The 19,374-nt window shown below is 41.0% G+C and overlaps 1 protein-coding gene across 4 annotated transcripts in view; it reads left to right on the top strand.

The window, feature by feature from the left end:
* The window catches only part of LOC100149190 (GTPase IMAP family member 8), a 29,790-nt gene extending 18,317 nt beyond the window's left edge, over window positions 1-11,473 (top strand). For all 4 annotated transcript variants that reach the window (XM_073943732.1, XM_001920324.8, XM_073943731.1 and 1 more), the window contains 3 exons: window positions 87-145; window positions 3,031-3,666; window positions 9,859-11,473. In XM_073943732.1, the coding sequence (XP_073799833.1) occupies window positions 118-145; window positions 3,031-3,666; window positions 9,859-10,853 (1,659 nt within the window). In that variant the 5' untranslated portion in view covers window positions 87-117 and the 3' untranslated portion in view covers window positions 10,854-11,473. The remainder of the gene's footprint in view (window positions 1-86; window positions 146-3,030; window positions 3,667-9,858) is intronic.
* Window positions 11,474-19,374: the final 7,901 nt, after the last annotated feature.

Raw genomic sequence — 19,374 nt, 5'->3', positions numbered from 1 at the left:
ATGCAAAGTGTTTGATTTAATTCTAAGCACTGACAGTCAGACTTGTGTCAATGTTGTGGTCATGGTTTGAATGTATTTGATTTTAGGACGCATTTCCCGCCCTCATGTGTGGAGAAAATGGCAACGGCGACAGAAACACCGCCAGGTAAGAATGGCGACATGATGATGATGACGGGGAAATAAATTTAATTCCTCTTACAAAATGTTGCTTGCAAATTCCTAATGATAATGAGCTTCTCTATTCGCAAAGTGCAAACGCACAACGAATTTCATTTTATTTGCGAGTAAAAATATTAAAATATATGTTTTAAACAAATTACACATTCACCAAATTCCCGCTTTACATTCTGATTACATTTTTGTTTCCCCCGGCAAAATTAGCCTATCATGCTCTTTTTCTAATTCTTTCAAACACTTCTCTTATAAAATGAGCAGATATAATGTACTTTGCCTCGGGTGTAAATTTGGCTACACGCCTTTTAAAAGAGAAATATAGTGTAGTGTTTATCTGAAACCCTCGTGTATTTCAGCAACACTAAGTACTGTTAAACAATTACTCTAAACATTAAAGTCATTCTTGTAAAGATCAGTGGCGCCCCCAGAAAATTTTCTTAGGGGTGGCCAGATGAGGCCGCACCAAATCTTGGGGTGGCACACAAAAAAAAAATGAATTCAGTGTAATGTTATATTTTTGTTTTTGGTAAATGTAATAATGTAGTTTTTATTCATTTAATTAATACTTCTTGAAATATTGCTATTTATTCCTTGAAGTAATGCAGGAAGTACATGTGCAAACCAAATAAAAATCTATGTTTAGTTTAAAAACACTTTTCATATATATATATATATATATATATATATATATATATATATATATATATATATATATATATATGAATAATTTTTGTATGTGCTTTTATTGTACATCATACGGTATATGCCATGTCTAAAATTAATGAAGATTAATTAGTTTATTTATCCCGGAGATGGGTTGCAACTGGAAGGGCATCCACTGTGTAAAAATGTGCTAGATAAGTTGGCGGTTCATTCCACTGTGGCGACCCTGGATTAATAAAGGGACTAAGCCGAAAAGAAAATGAATGAAAGAATAATGAGTTTATTAATAACCCAAACAAATGAACAAACTGAACAAAAGGCATTACTATACACACTCACTATAACTAATAATATATTACTTTTTGAGCCATTTTATTAATGCAGCTTCTTCTATTGATATACTGTACCTTAAGGTAAATATTAAATTGCCATTGCTGTCTATTGAAGGTGTGTGCGTGCTGTCAACGACGATCGGGGAGGGTAGTGGCGGTTCTAGTTTAAATGACACCCTGGGCGAACCACCCTATACACCCCACCTCCCTTGAATTGTTAGATTTGTTATTCAATAAATATAACTATTTATTTTAAATAAATAAAATTAATATTATTATACAATTAATATTCTGAATAAATAACAGAAATCAGTCCAAAATATTACTGGAAAACAACTGGAGTGATATGCCAAGATCACTGAAGAAACCTTTTGCATGAAAATTAATTATGACAATTCTAAAGAATACAAAAAATGTATTATAGAATCATCTGTGGTCTTAGACCAGATCATGGCTAAAAACTCATGTTATGAAGTCTTACCTCCCTGACTCATTATCCCTCCTTTCTTCTTTAAAGGCATGCTTAGTGAAAGTAACATCATCATCATATTATATAAACTTTAGTCGACTTTCACCTCTGCACAAAAGGCTGTTACTCCGTTTCACGGCGCATGAGGGGCGCGTATTTTGTCGGCGTGCATGCAAACAACCAACCGGGATTCACACAGGAGTGCGTGAGGCGCGCGGGAATGGTTTTCAGCGCGAATGCGTCCGTTTGCTTTCACCAGCATTCAGCATTGAACCAGCACTAAGGGGGAGAGACAATAAATCAGCTACGTCAGTAACAACAACAATAATTTAGTGGCTGCATTTTATTTATTTAAATATTGGGAATTTATAAGTACATTTAAATCAATAATGTCAACAGCAAAATTATATTGGAGTGGCTACAGGGGTGGCCAGAGTTTACCGAGGGGTGGCCGTGGGGGGCGCCCCTGGTAAAGATATGTGCCAGACGCTTTATTTATCACTGTTTATTTAGCTTATATATATGGAAACAGATTAGACTCAATAATAATTCACGCAAAAAGACATGATGTACACATGCGTAGCCAAATTCACGTGCATAAAATCAAATCCACGTGCGTAAAATATTTATTTATATTCACAAAAAACTTCTGATAGAAAAAAAATCTGATAGGCTAAAAGGTACGAGTAGTCCTGACTCTGGCAGGAAAGTCTCAAAAATACACACACGTATCCAGGGGGAGTCGTACGTGAAAGAGGATTTGCACATTCTCATTCAGTATGAACTCGCAAGTTTTAAACATTCAAAACTTTTTGTACACTCCTATACATTTGCAAATGGTGTTTTGCATTTGTGAAATGTATTTTATGAAAATGTATTTTTATTTTGTGCACGTGAAATTTTTTTGTGAATATAAATAAATATTTTACGCACATGAATTTGGTTTTATGCACGTGAATTTGGCTACGCATGTGTACATCGTGTCTTTTGCATGAATTTCTTTTGAGACTAATCTGGTTACATATATATAGACCATTTTGAGGGATGTAAACAAAATCAATGGTCCTTTTACATTTTTCATTTCTGTAGCTTTTGAGAGGATTTACAAAATGCATTCACAGATTTACACATTAGCACATTATTTTAATGCATTTGCACATTTTTTTAAATTAAGAGTTTCAGTAATTATACACAGAAATCTTTATAGGCTATTGTACTCTCATGTCAATAACAATAATTAGTCACTAATAATAATTACATTAGTAAATCATTATTATTGGTGGGTATTTACTGCTCAACATCGAAAAAGAATTTGACCTTTAATAAATAATTGTGTAAATAAATAATTGACACAGAATTCTCCATATTATCTGTCTTTTTCATATGATTCAGCTCTTCCAGATGATCCAGTGATGCGGATTCTCCTGGTGGGCAGGAAAGGTTCTGGGAAAAGCTCATCTGGAAACACCATCCTGCGAAAAAAGAAGTTCAAAGTCTACAAACAAAACAAGAAACACGAGTCTAAACTTTGTAATGCTGTAACTGAGATCCGAGGAACACAGGTTGATGTTCTGGACTGTCCAGATCTGCTGGATCCTGATGTGAATGAAGAGAAACTGCAGAAACTGGAGGAGCAGCTGCTGTCTGCATGTTCAGCAGGTCTCAGTTCAGTTCTGCTCACCGTTCCTCTGGAGGAACCACTGCAGAATGAAGAGGAGATGCTGGAGTACATTAAACATCTGTTTGATCCTGAAGTACTGAAGTACATCATGATCCTGTTCACACATGAAGATGAGCTGGAGGAACTGGATGAACCACTGAGCATTGAGGAATATCTTCAAAATCATGCAGATCTCCAGCGGTTGGTGACTGAATGTGGAGGAAGATTTCACTGCTTTAACAACAACAGTAAATCAGGAGATCAGGTGAAAGATCTTCTGCAGAAGATTGAGGGAACAGTGGAGGAGAACAGAGGGAAGTTTATCAAGCACATGAGAAGAACCAACAGCAAGGACAAAATGATTAGTTGTAAGTATTTTTTTTGTTACAATTAATTTACACTGTGTAAGATTATTTACTTAAGTCTTCCAGAAAATAATAGAACAGTGATTGTTACATGTTTAAGATGTTGAAGTGGGATGCTGTAACATTTAGGTGAGACAGGTGTAATGAGTGTGACAGATCGAGAATAAGGCAAGAATCAATTCTCCTATTTAAGCTTTTTACTCAACAGTTGAAACTATGTAACAGTAATAAATGGGAAAAAAATAAACATTTATAGTTATTATCTTTAAACAAAAACAATGATTGTAAGCCAAATCAAAGAAATTAACAAAACAATCCTTAAATCTAAAGTTTAAACTAGGCATCAAAAAGAAATACAAGTAAAAACCGAGATCTTCAGTGTACACGACACCCAAACTAAACTAATTAAACTACAAAACTCAAAGTACACAAGTGGCAAAACACTCAAACTAATCTCACAAAACATCAATCTAAACTAAAACAAACCGGATAAGTCCGCCAAAGCTTAGTTTAGAATCACAAAACAACCATCATATTATGTTACTTAAAGCCAACGAAGTTCAACAAGCAAACTTGAATTACTATAGTAAACTGAGATAATAAATCACTGAATAGATGAAGCATTTGCACAAACAAATTGCGTGGAGCACAAAGGGTACGCCAAGGCAGAGCGCACGCCACACACTGGTCTAAAAGGGCTTTAAATCCTTGCGGCTCGTCCTGGGATTGGTGGAACTGAAAACATCATAATGATGATGGACAGAATGGTAAACCAATAAGAAACCTAAGGGCTGAGCAAACGGAGAGGAGGATGATAAAAAAGACAGAAAGAAAACATAAATCATAACACTCCCCTGCTTAAGATAAAACTATAATGGATAAATTCCAAAACAATATAGTTTTAACAAATTTTACTTTCAACCACTTTTTTTTTCTCACACTCTATATCAGGGGTCACTAAACTTGTTCCTGGAGGGCCGGTGTCCTGCAGATTTTAGCTCCAACCCTAATCAAACACACCTGAACAAGCTGATCAAGGTTTTACTAGGTATACTTGAAACATCCAGGCAGGTGTGTTGAGGCAACATGAAGCTAAACCCTGCAGGGACACCGCACCAGCCCTCCAGGGCTGAGATTGGTGACCCCTGCTCTAGATAATGCATCGGCCAATACATTTTCCTATCCTTTTTTATGTTTTATCATCAAGTTGTAACCTTGAACGATCAGAGACCAGCGCATGAGCCGTTAGTTTTGATTGTGCATACGGGACAGAAATACCACAGGGTTATGATCTGTGAAGACAGTTATGGGCAGATTACTTGAACTCAAACAGACATCAAAGTACTGCAATGCCAGCAGTAACGCTAACATTTCTTTCTCAATCAAAGAATAATTTAGTTGTGCTTTATTAAACTTGCGTGAGACGAAACAAATTGGATGCTCTATGCCATGGTTGGCCAACCCTGTTCCTGGAGAGCCACCTTCCTGAATATTTTGGTGGATGGAGTTTGTGTGTTCATGCTAATAAACACACTCCATTTCCAGTGTTCTGTCCCAGCTGTCAGATTGTTCGACCTTCCATTTAAAAAGCAGATGGCACTTTTTTTTTGACAAATAAGTTTAATTGAAAATACAGCATCTGCGGTTGGTTCATATACACATATATCGAAAGAATGGTGTGTTGGGTTCATTGTGCATCTCGTGGGTGCAACCAACAAGAGTTGTGCATTTTAGTTGAACTTTGAGCATGATAAGCAGTTCGGTGTTAGTTTTTTATTTAAATAAATTAAAATTTTAAGGGGCTGTTTCATATGGATTTATTAATCATTCTTACTGTTCAGTGAACACAAACTGCCGTAGATTATTAAAAACGCAAACCCCTCACTGCACCACAGCTGCACCTTCAGCCGACCTCCTCATTCCTGCAGCGAGGCAGCACGAGGGCTTTATGATTGTTTATGAGCGTCAAAAGTGGCGGATCTGTCCGGCGAGTTCTGACATCTGTGCCTCATTACCACTAGCCACTGTGAAATATGCTAATTGCAGTATAAGCAGTGAATGGGTCAGTCCTGATTTACTCCCACGCAGTTTATGTAATGGTATGGCCCTGATGTGTGTATGGGAGTGTAGTTGAAGATGTGTGTGCACTAGTGTTAGAGAGAATAAAGTTGTTCTATGTGTTTTGAGGTAAAGGAGGTGGGAAAGGGCCGTCATCGCAGCTTACGCTTGTCTGTTTACCTTTCGGAGCCCCAGCCATCGCGCAGTTATCCTCATCAGTCACAGAGGATGACGCATGTGGTGGGCACGTTGTTGTGATGACTGCACCAGCGTGATCTTCCTGCAGTCAAACAATGCAAAAATGCTTTAAAGTGTAGTGTACGCATTACAGCCTCACATCTGACAAGCTCTGAGCGAGTGGGCGCAAACTATTGATTTTCAAGACAGCCTCGCTGCAGCCAATCTACAGCATTTGATCCGGGAACATCAAGGATGTCGCAGGTTGACGCTGACAAGATAATACCCTTGGGTATCGAAATTTGGTACTGAACGAAAAAGATTTTTTCAATACTCTATAGTATAGAGACAATTCAGTCGGTGCTTAAAAAGACTCTATACCCAGCCCTAGATCGGCCCTGCTGGATCGGCCTTCGTGGAGAGCACCGATCAAACCCTCCCAAGCGATTATTGGCTGATTATGATGGGTGACCAATGGCCCCAGATGTTTATAATGTCAGGCTTCTCCCCTGGCTACCAGTGTAATTTTAAAATGTGGAGTGGTGTGGTATGAGACTTAAACCCTAACCCACCCCAATGCCAATCTTAGAACCATTCAAATACAGTGTTGGCAGCATAATCTGACCTGTATGATAAATGTTAAGACATCGGTGTGGTTTTCTACAAAGCCGGTAAATGGCAGCAAGCATTTAATATGTTGTGTGTTTCATTAGACTGCACAGAGCATCATTATAACAGAAGCCTAAAAAGTATTTTTGCATCGAGTGATCAGCATGATCCACAGTGCCTGCCTTGCGCATAGCCGTGCATTCACACTTGATGTTTGTGTAGTTCTGCAACAACTCTTCTCAAACTCTAGCTGGCTGTAGTATTTTATGTTCCTTTGTGTACATTTTTCTTGACTGGTGTTTTTTTTTTTTCTGAATGTCCCTTAAAGGGCACCTAGGTTACCCTTTTTGTCAGATATAAGTGTTTTGCGTCTCCAGAATGTGTCTGTAAAGTTTCAGTGCAAAACACCCATCAGATTTTTCATTATAGCTTTTCCTAGATTCTGTTTTATACATCTTACCACCAGGGGGTAGTTTTGTAGTACTGCGCCTTTAAGGCGAGTCCTCCCCGCCTACCTTTTCTACGTGTCTTTCTGCATGCCTTAATCTATTCCCTCAGCTGCGTCAGACAACAGACAGACCTAAAGGAAGAAGGTCTCACATAGCGTTTGTGAGAAATACAACAGTAAGAACTTTACCAATGAGTATTTGTTGTGCTGTTGCATTGATGAGTCAAACACAATGTCGTTACAAAGTTCACGCGCACACACACACACACACACACACACACACACACACACACACACACACACACACAGTGCAGCAGACACAAACACACACACAGACAGACAGAGCGCGCTTAGCTTTGCACTGTTTTTGCACGCAAATGTGACAGGATACAGGTTAATCTCCACTGCTGTGTGGATATCTGTTATGCTAATGTACAAAATAAACCTGATTTAACTTCCATAAACCAGGATTGAAGCGTCTTCTTTTATAATTGTTCTGACACGCGGCTGTGCTGATGAAGTAAAGCTGAAGTGAATCGCTGTACTTCATTACACACGTGCTCTGTTTTAAAACACTTTAAACATGTGAAACTCACTCTTAATCACATTTGATGATGATTGCTGATCCTAGCGAACAGAACAGACCTTTCATTCGCGGTTGCTTTGCGTATGTCTGCCTGGTCTTGTTGATCTGACTATACATATGACTACTGGGACATGTTAATACACGCAGCTGTCAATCAATTCGGTGGGCGGGGGGGACCGCAAGTTGCGGTCGGTGTAAAAAATCCGCTCCAATTGGTCCACCGTTTTTATGTTGTTAAATTGAAAAAAAAGGATTGGGTGTGTTTATATCAGCCCAATATGATGGTCTATACACTATATATACACATATGTTTGTACAAACAGCTTGAAAAGTAGATTTTTCACCATAGGTGCCCTTTAATGGACAAGTAGCTAAAACTCACTCATTCAGAGGTGGGAACCAGTGGATGTGCAACAACTTTAATCATAAGGTAAACATAACACAAACGATCCATCTAGAGCTTCTTCATGGGACTTAACACTTGTAAACACTCCATCGGGCTCGCGGCTCTCAGCGCCGCTCACGCTCGTCACAGCTGCCAAGCTAAGAGATTGCGCTATGCATTGTCATTACATGTGGTAATATTTTTTGAGAGGTGGGTGTCAGCGTCAGCCACAGCAAGGGCTAAGCGACCTTGCAAATGCTGTGCCAGATCATATCATACCCATCAACCCTCCCGTTTTTCCCAGAAATCTCTCGTATTTTACAGTTCTATCCCATTATCATGCCGTAAAGGTATTTTCCCGTATTCCTCCCGTATTTTCAGTCTTTTTCTGAAGGGTGGCAAATAAACATTAAAGAGTCGAGCCTCCCTATACTCAACCCATACCGCCGAACCATCAGGGGCCGCACCTTGCTTTTAATGCGAGTCTGTTCTGTGCTTTCACTCTGTTTAGAGATAAAAACACTTTGAAATAAAGATAAAAACAGTGCGATTCCCCTTCCTTTTCGTTAGAGGTGCTGTCTCCCCTTCATATGCAATCCTCAAAACAGTCATATAATGGTTCATGACTGTCAGATGACGTGCTCCATAGTGATAAACAGACGCTGTTTCCCAAACGGATTCTGCACATGCGATTTGAAGCAGAGAGAAAGTCTGGCTTTTGGGTGCTTTTAAACAGACATATACACATAATTAATAATAATAACATCTAATGATGTCAGACAGCCCTATCCCTTTTTTTCACATCCCAATGTTGACAGGTATGGATTATATGCGTGTGCTTGCTGCAGAAGTATAAATCTGCCTTAAGACAGAACAATATTATGCAAGAATTTGTCCTTGTAAGATGGAGTATAAGTATGCGGTGCATATGGAGAGAAAATGTTTGTAGATGATCACAACATGATTCCACACTCAGCCACACAGCCATTAAAATAAGTGTTTGTTTGTTGTCAATACACACCCTCTAGTGGCCAAAATTAGATACTCTGCCTTTAATAAACACTCTAAAAATAAAAGTTATTGATGTAAAGTAATGATAATAATAATAATAATAATTCCTAACAAAACATAATAAAACATTTTTATAGCCATTTTGCGCCAGACCGCACACCACACACCAGCTGATTGGTGGAGAGGAGACAGATTGATGAAGCCAATCATGATATGGGGAGGATTAGGAGGCCATGATGGACAGAGACCAGTGGGCAGATTTGGCCAGGATGCCGGAGTTAAACCCCTACTCTTTTTCGAAGGACATCCTGGGATTTTTAATGAGCACAGAGAGTCGGGACCTCGGTTTAACGTCTCATCCGAAAGACGGCGCTCACTGAGCAGTATAGCGTCCCCGTCACTATACTGGGGCATTAGGACCCACACAGACCACAGGTTGGGCGCCCCCTGCTGGCCTCACTAACACCACTTCCGGCAGCAACCTAGCTTTCCCATGTGGTCTCCCATCCAGGTACTGACCGGGCACAGCCCTGCTTAGCTTCAGTGGGTGACCATGTGAGAGTTGCAGAGAATGAGCTGCCGGCTAATGGCATTGATGTTTACTTGAACATTTAAAATTCCTTTTTCATTCCACATGATGTTCTTTAAGATAAAAAGTTCCTCGTGTTTATAAACAGGTTTTTCTAAACAAGTTCTGCGGCATCACTGTGAAACCCTCTTCTGGAATCTGAGCACATGGAAAGTTTTCCAGTGTTCCCAAAGAACCAATCTGCTTTCTTTAAAGAACCTTGCAGTGCTTAAGATCTTTTTTTTCCTGTTATTAATATTTATTTGTTCACTGCAATGGAAAATGCATGAATGTTAAAGTTTTTTCATGGAACCATAACTGCTAATAATTTGACATTGGTGGTATTTTTGTAGTTTCAGGAGCAAGTTCAGCTGAAGAACAGTCAGATGAGCTTCAGGTTCCTGAAGGTGAAAAAGAGGTCAGACTGGTTCTGCTGGGAAAAACTGGAGTGGGGAAAAGTGCCACTGCTAATACCATCATCGGCAGAAACCGCTTTAACTCCTCCAGCAGTTCACGCTCTCAGACCAAACAGTGCCAGTCAGAAACTAGACTGAGGAGCAGTAAGCAGATCTCCGTCATCGACACTCCTGGACTGTATGACACTGAACTGGGTGAAAAGGAGATCATTACAGAAATAGCCAAATGCATAACTTACGCTTCTCCTGGTCCACACGCTTTCATTATTGTGATTAAAGTGGGCAGATTCACTGAAGAAGAGAAAAACACAGTACAGCAGCTGAAAGAGGTGTTTGGAGAACAGATGGAGAAATACTCCATGATCATCTTCACTCATAAAGATCAGTTAGAGGAAAAGAAAACCATTGAGCAGTTCCTACAGGACAGCGATCCAAATCTCAAAGAACTCGTGGAGAGTTGTGGGAAGCGGTTCCTCTGTTTGGACAATAAATCTGCCAGTTTCCCCCAGTTTAAAGATCTGATCAGTAAAGTAGAGGAGATGGTGGAGGAAAATGGGGGAGAACACTTCTCCAGCGAGATGTTTGAAGAAATACAGAAACGCATTGAGGAGATTCAGAAGCAGAAACTGAAGGAGAAAGTCAAGCAGTTCAAGAAGAAGCACACAGAAGTTACTCGGACAGAATGGCAGAAAATCTACTGGCGTTTAGTGCAGGAGTCCAAGCATGAAGCTCAGGAAACCAATATTGAAAGGTTTTTAGAAGGTTATGCCACATCTTTGGCAAGACATGAGGCGATGTTAAAAGTGACCAGTGAGGAGAAAGAGGCAGCCATTGCAGAGGCTAAGAGGATAGGAGTCAGTCATGCAAATGCTGTTAAACTCGCAATTATAGCTACAAGGAAACTAGCCAAACAGAAGTGTAAAGTTCAGTGAGGGATTTGGTCATGATCAGAAATATGACCCTTACTTCAGGTTTTCATACTAATACTTATAATATTGAAATCAAATATGATCTAGTCAAAGCTGTAGGCATCTTTACTGCTATCTGCTGCTTATAGGAGCTTCTGTGTCTCGGTCTGTATACTGTGATGATATTTTACAGTAGTCTTGGCATTACACTTACACACTTCAACTGATATTAATCAGTTATAAGATTTATGCATACGCAGAACTGATTATGATTATCAGACAAAATTTGATTAAAGGCAAAGCAGAGCCAAAAAATGGAAATGTCAAATACAAGAAACAAGAAGGTTCCTTTGAAGAAAGAGCCAAATATGTATCTTTTTCAAGACTTAAATCTAACACTAACAGTTTTAGCACTTTGTATTATTATAACCCCCTGCTCTGCACACTATGCTGGACTATCAGAGACTCGTCACAGCCTATATGTTGTTTGTATATTGATTTGATAAATTCTGTTGTCCTCATTCATAATTCAGTATAGATAAAAATAATCTGCTAAATGAACATATGTATAAATAAATTCATTGGAATATGTAAGCATGTAAGAGACATATGGAAACTGAATAAATAGACTTTATGGTGCTGAATGATGTTTTGGTCTTGGCTTTACTGTGCTGATGAGTTTGTTTCTTAGCTTTTCTGTGTTAGTAGTTTGTTTTCTTTCCTCAGTTGAAAAGAAATGAATTTTTTCTCCATATTGTGGACTTTAATGGTGTTTAGAAGACTAAATTCCTCTTCCGGAGCCGGTTTGCTGAATGCCAGACTGCAGTGTGCATGAGGAGCCAGCAGACGGCAGTAGAGGAGCACATGTGCTTCAGGTGTCAATCATCAGTGAGATCACACAACTTCAGCACATCTTACACACACACACACACAGACACACAGTCTTGCGTTGCCAACACCTGAATCTCTTTTGTCTTTAACTGTGACATTTTATCCTACTTGTCAGATTATGCTACAACACTGTATCTGAAGGGTTCTGAGGTTGGACATTAGCCCACATTGTGTGATATTTAATAATCCTAAACTGCATAAACATGACTCCCATGTCCCTCTGTAAGATATCAGCTGTTATAATGCCAGACTGAACAACAATGAAGACGCTACAATCATGGAAGAAAACTCATCCATGATTCACACGGTCTCAGAGTCAGTGCATGACAGAGGGCGTGTCTGAAGTTGGGGCTGTCGTGATCATCATGGCAGTGTCAGCCAATAAATTAATAATAATAATAATTCCTTACATTTATATGGCTCTTTTCTAGACACTCAAAGCGTTTTGCACATATTTGTACATCTCATCCATCATCAGTGTGCAGCATCCATCTGGATGGCGCGACGGCAGCCATTTTGCGCCAGACCGCACACCACACACCAGCTGATTGGTGGAGAGGAGACAGAGATGAAACCAATTATGATATCGGGAGGGTTAGGAGACCATGATGGACAGAGGCCAGATTTGGCCAAGATGCCGGGGTTAAACCCCTACTCTTTTACCAAGGACATCCTGGGATTTTTAATGAGCACAGAGATTTAGAACCTCGGTTTCACGTCTCATCCAAAAGACGACGCTCACTGAGCAGTATAGAGTTCTCGTTACTATACTGGGGCATTAGGACCCACACAGAAGACAGGTTGGGCGCCCCCTGCCGATCTTGCTAACGCCACTTCCGGCAGCATCATAGCTTTCCCATGTGGTCACCTGACCAGGCGCAGCCCTGCTTAGCTTCAGTTGGCAACCATGTGAGAGTGGCAGAGATCTAGCTGCTGGCTCACTAAAATTAGTCAGCAATCGGCTACTGTCTGAGCTGGTGTATTTGCATACAGCGAACTAAAGCGGTGTTGACGGATCCACAATGCAGTTCTGCAACATCTGACATGACCCATCCTAAGTGAATAAGAAGTGTTGACACTGACGCCCGTGTGATGCTGTCACTATCCCACTTTCTGAAATCATTCCTCACAGCAAACAACCTGCAGTGGCAATTGTGCATACAGTGTGCCTCAATATCTAAACCAGGAAGAAAAAAACGTTTGACTTCCCCCTGGTGGTTAGAGGTTGTTGTGTGTACTGCGTCATCAGATTCCAATTGCTTCTTTGTTGGACACTCGTCACAGTTGAGTCACACTGCAGGAAAGAGTCTGGAGTCTGCTAGAACTTCATCTGAGGGACAGTCTGATTGTAATGGCCACTAATCGGCTGTCAGTAAACATGTCAAACCAACGAACATAGATCACAGATTTTATCCTACGAAATTTTTGTCAAATTTGTCTGATGAAAGATGAAAGAATTGTGGCTGAAATCCCATAGTGTGAGCAGAGGTTTAAATCCCCCTGCTTGTGAGACTAGGGTGTGTGGATGTATTTACTGTAGAGGAAGATGATGCCCTTCTATTACTTATGAATGGAAAAGAAAGGCTTCATCTCCTTAATAGTGCACTATTTGAGAAAGTAGCCATTTGTAATGTTGTCCAAAACCATAGTGGATGGTCTGTAAGTGCTCAATCAATCCCACAATACACTGCAATAACAAGTCTGCGACCCATGCACACTCAACAGCAAGAGAGTACCCATAATGCACCCATAATGAGTTCACATGCCAACTGAATTTCCACACATGACCACAAGATGACATCTAAAGCACAATGCTATTAGTTTATGTTTAAAATCATTAAACACAAACCAAACGGCGTCCCTTCAGTCCTCTGAGTGCTCGAATTCACTCACTCAGTTCATTCACTCCTCCAAGTGGACTGTCTTAGTGGACTAATGTAGGGAATAGTTAAATAGAAGGGCATTTCATTTACAAAAAAAAGTGTAACAACCCAAACTGAGAATAAGCCCTGCCGTCTCAATACGAGATCCAACCACTGAGAAGTGACATCATCACATCACTGTAGAGATAATGAAAGGCGTAGAGGTATTGACAACTCTGGTAACTATATACTCAAATTTGCGATGTTTACTGGCTGCTAGTATGAAAAAGCACAATACATAAACTTTTTCATTGGTGTTTTCAAACATATAACATTTTATCTTGAGATTATTGTACAGTTTTAGAGAATTTAGTGTTTCTTTATTCAAAAGTGTAGGACAGGGGTCACCAATCTCGGTCCTGGAGGGCCGTGTCCCTGCAGGGTTTAGCTCCAACTTGCCTCAACACACCTGCCTGGATGTTTCAAGTATAGCTAGTAAGAGCTTGATTAGCTTGTTCAGGTGTGTTTGATTAGGGTTGGAGCTAAAATCTGCAGGACACCGGCCCTCCAGGAACAAGTTTGGTGACCCCTGGTGTAGGAGATGTCTGATGGATGTTTTGAAAGATGGCCAGCGGGTAAAATAACTTGCTTTATTGGACTTTGTTAAAGCTGTAGATCTGACCTGAGGGGGCGGACAGGGGCCTGGACAATGGATGAAGTTAGAGTTACTGTAAAACGTACTGCATTGTAAAAAAAATGGCGATTTTCAACTTTCACCTCCTGAAGAGCTTTGACCAGATCCTGAGGGAGGCTGGAGACATTGAGACAGAGTAGTCCATGTTCTCTGACTCCATCGATGAAGCAGCCATTAAGAGTTGTGGCTGTAAAGCCTGTGGTGCCTGTTGAGGTGGCAATCCATCAACCTGGCGGTGGACACCAGAAATAAGGGATGCTGTCAAGCTGAAGAAGGACTTCACCAGGCTTGGTTGGCTTGTGGGACTCCTGAGGCAGCTGATGAGTACTGACAAGCCAAGCATGCTGCAGCTCCGGTGATTGCCGAAGCAAAAACTCAGGCCTGGGAAGAGTTCAGAGAAACCATGGAGGAAGACTACTGGTCGGCCTCAAAGAGATTCTGGCAAACTGTCCAGCGCCTCATGAGGGGAAGCAGTTCCACAACAACACTATTTACCACAGAAGAGGGGAACACTGTCTAATGGTGAAAGGAATACTTTGAAGATCTTCTCAATCCCATTCACATTGAGGAAGCAGAGTTTGGAGATGCAGGGATGGAGCCAAGCTAAATTCACTGAGGGAGATTAGTGAGATTAGTTCACCACAGTGGCGAAGCAGCAGGGGAGGATGATACCACATGTACCTCAGATCTCTGGATGTTGTAGATTGTCTTGGCTGACACGTCTCTACAATATCGCGTGGAGGTCGGTGACAGTACCTCTGGACTGGGCAACTGGAGTGGTTCGCATTATTAAGAAAGAGCACCAGAGGGTGTGTTCCAGCTATGGGGGGGTCACTCTTCAGGTTCCTGGAAAAGTCCATGCCAGGGTATTGGATAGGAGGATCTGTAATGGTTGAACCTTTGGTCCCAAAGAAACAGTGCTAATTTTGTCCAGGCCGTGGAACACTGGAACATCTGTATACCCTCGCCAGGGTGCTTAAGGGTGCCCAACCAGTCCATGTGTGTTTTGTGGAATTGGTGAAGGGATTCTGTGGGGGTGCTCTGGGAATTTGTCGTCAGAAGCGCTCTGTTAAGGGATGAACAGAGCAGGAGTTTGTTTTGCATTGCCAGCAGTAAGTCAGACTTCCTGGTGCATGTTGGGCTCTGGCAGGGCGGCACTTTGTCACCAGTTCTGTTCATCATTTTTACGAACACAATTTTTCAAAGCAGCCTATGAGTCTCAGGGGGTCTGGATGGGCCACAGGATTTCATCTCTGTTATTTACAGATGATGCTGTTTTGTTGGCTTCATCGGACATAGACCTTCAGCATACACTGGGGCGGTTTGCTGCCAAGTGTGACATGGCAGGAATGAGAATCAGCTCCTCCAAGTCAGAGGCCATGGTGCTCGGCCAGAAAATGTGGCTTTCCATCTCCAGATTGGAGGAAAATTTTTACCCCAGGAGTTCAATTTTCTTGGGGTTTTCTTTAGGAGTCATTAAAGGATGGAACATGAGATTGACAGGCAAATCGATGCAGTGGCAGTAGTAATTTGGTCAGTGTATTGGTCCATTGTGGTAAAGAAGCTGAGCCAAAAGGCAAAGCTGTCACTTTACCAGTCAAACTACATTCCTAGTCTCACCTATGGTCTTGAGCTTTGGGTCAAATTCTTGGATGTACCCAGCGCCGGATAAATGGCAGGCAATAGTTGGATGAATGGCTGGATAATGTGGTAATATTTTTTACTGCCACCTTTCCACAACTGGAAAAATTCAATGCAAAATTTTAGTAAATTGAAGGAAATTAAAATTGTACCTACTTTCTCGTGCTCAATCATGTTTTTACATTGTGTTTTAGCAGTTGTAAATATGGACACACTTTATTATAATATGCACCCTATTTTATAATGTCACGCATGCACTGACAACACTAACACTGATCATTTAGATAAATATCTGTTTAGTATTTATACTGTTGTTCAGCAGATTATCCACCAGTGTTAAGTGTTAGAGTGGCGATAGTGTTATCACTCATACCATCATCATATATAGTCATATGTGGCCTAGTCTTGTTAAAGCACTCAGGAATAGACATGACTCTATATGGCCAGATGACTTCAAGTGACTCTGACATGATGTGTGTGGTGAGGGGCGAACCAACGTGTTGCAGCTCATAGAAAGAGGAACTGACTCAGAAAGATTCACACCATCAGTCTAAACGGCCGTATAGTTGACGCCCCACCGCTAAATGTGTGTTCAACCAGTGTGGTCAAACTAACACCAACAACAGGTCTAAATTCAACCTTTCCTCCTACAGTGTGTGTGAAAGCCTTGCCTCTTTGCACTTCATCTGCTGTCAGAGGCTTAAAGCAACTTTGAAGAGTGTTATTTATTTCTGCTTATTTATCTAAATCAACATGCTTTCATTCTCTTTGGTTTATGTTTTTGAATTCTGTGATGTTTGAAGGAAAATATAATCTCACTTCCTAATAAGCTGCCACCAAATATCAGACAGGAAAATGTAGTAGGTTGTTGTAGTAGAAGCTACTGTTGGCCTTTTCTTCTATAATAAATGACCTGCGCCTCATGCACATTCATAACTTGAGATGCAGTAACTATAGAAAGCACAGCACTCACTGCCATGTGTTGCCAGAAACTACAGTAAAACACTTAATAATAAAAACACTGGGTTAAATCTTAATGAAGTCCCTTGCCTTAGTTTTTTTCCACCCTAGGTATACCTCCAAGTCTTCTTAAAATGAAAATATAATGATTCTAACCTAAAATAGTGTTTTGTCAAGGATATAGTCATGAAAATGCTATGAAAAAGTCTATAGACTTTCTGGAGTTTCTTAACTCAAAGTACAAACTCCAAATGACCCAAGAATCCCTTGCAAATGCCTCTTCTAGTGTTCTGCCTGAGGTTTCTGTTCACCTTTGTGATTAAATCTGGATTTGGGCCACATTTCTGCATAGATGTAATGAAGTAAAACCCTTATAACATAATGAGGAGGCGGGAACCAATGAACATTTCACACACTTTAATAATTATATTAATATCAATATAAAACCAAACTAAATTGTGGATGATACATGGACAACAGCTGCACAAACATAACTCCAACACCTGGCCTGGTCCTCTGCCGTCCCTCCTCTATTTATCCTCTCAGTGTTTCTCAGTGGGATTAGACACTGGTATGGTGCACAGGTGATGCTTATTGATACCCAAAATGGTGCCTACTTCTGCACTAACCAGAGGTTGAAGTCATAGTGGCTACAAGACATGGACAATATTAGAGGCGGCAAGAGACAAGGAGATTGAAGAATGAGGAGAGACAGGAGAGGGAAAAAATTAGAGAAGAAAAACAATAAACCAATGTAGTGAAGAGTAAAACAACATCAAATTCTCCAAAGCACACTGTCGGCAGGTCACACTAAGCATCAATTATCCGTTTTCCTTGCTCTATCTCAGCCTCTGGACAACGGTAGTGATTTCTTCATCCTAGACTTTTTAAATAAAAAGTTCTAGTGGGTAGGAAAGAGATGAGTATTGATTGGGAAGAATCGTCAAAGAACTTAGAGATGGTAATCAAACTCAGCTCACCGTTAGTGTCAATGCACTTAACCTCTAGGCCAGGGATGTCAAACTCAATTCCTGGAGGGCCAACCCTAATTAAACACACCTGATCAAACTAATTGAGTACTTCAGGCTTGTTTGAAACCTACAGGTAAGTGTGTTGAAGCAGGGTTGGAACTAAACTGTGCAGAGCTGCTGCCCTCCAGGAATTGAGTTTGACATCCTGGCAGTAGGTTGTTGTCACCGATGTCAGTCATACAGAGTTGATCTTAAAAGTACATAATGGCAAAATCTCAATCCTCCAGTGGCAAGAGATCTCAGACAGCACATTCCCCCTTCATCCCAGGCTTTGTCCTTTGTCCTCTCACTAGACACAGGTGTGGTGCACAGGTGATTCTTATTGATATTCAGCCAAACTCTGCTTCCACGGTTCTCAGACCCTCCCTACACACTGCAGTAGGCTTTTTTCAGACACATGACTATGCTCACACACACATCTTTGGAGAAACCATGCTCAATCAGGGGCCAGTTTGGCTCAAACTATTGGGCAAAGCAGGATTTAACGATAGGGGAAGTAAATTAATCACACTCTCTCCATCTTCAATACCCAGCAATGCACTGAACCCTTAATTGCTCCCACTGGTCTGGGTGTATTCTCAGTTTGTGTGTGTGTGCTCTTCTTACCTCTCTGACAGGTCATTCAGGGTGTCTTGGAGGGGAGAGGTGTCCAACCTACAGCATCTAAACACTGGGGTACCTCAAGGCTCTGTTCTTGGGCCACTTCTCTTCTCCATCTACACATCATCTCTAGGACCAGTCATCCAGAGACATGGATTCTCCTACCACTGCTATGCTGATGATACCCAGCTATACCTCTCTTTTCATCCTGATGATCCCTCGGTTCCAGCTCGTATCTCAGCCTGCCTGTTGGACATTTCACACTGGATGAACGATCATCATCTTCAGCTGAACCTCGCAAAAACGAAAATGCTTGTAGTTTCTGTCAACTCGACTCTTCACCAAAACTTTTCAATCCAGATGGATGGGGCAACCATTACTGCATCCAAAATGGTGAAAAGCCTTGGAGTAACAGTTGATGACCAACTAAACTTCTCTGACCACATTTCTAGAACTGCTCGATCGTGCAGATTCACACTCTACAACATCAGAAAGATCCGACCCTTCTTATCTGAACATGCAGCTCAACTCCTTGTTCAAGCTCTTGTTCTCTCCAAACTGGATTACTGCAACTCTCTACTAGCTGAACCTAAAAGAGCACATGTCACTCCACTGCTCATCCGTTTGCACTGGCTGCCAGTTGCTGCTCGCATCAAATTCAAAGCTCTGATGTTTGCTTACAAAGCGACTTCTGGCTTTGCTCCTTCTTATCTGCTCTCACTTCTGCAGATGTATGTGTCCTCCAGAAACTTGCGTTCTGTGAATGAACGTCGCCTCGTGGTTCCATCCCAAAGAGGGAAGAAATCACTTTCCCGAACCCTCGCGCTCAATCTGCCCAGTTGGTGGAATGAACTCCCTAACTGCAT

Source organism: Danio rerio, chromosome 3 (assembly GCF_049306965.1).
Source record: "Danio rerio strain Tuebingen ecotype United States chromosome 3, GRCz12tu, whole genome shotgun sequence".
In the NCBI taxonomy this organism is placed as follows: domain Eukaryota; kingdom Metazoa; phylum Chordata; class Actinopteri; order Cypriniformes; family Danionidae; genus Danio; species Danio rerio.
This window is presented reverse-complemented; position numbering and strand designations above follow the sequence as displayed.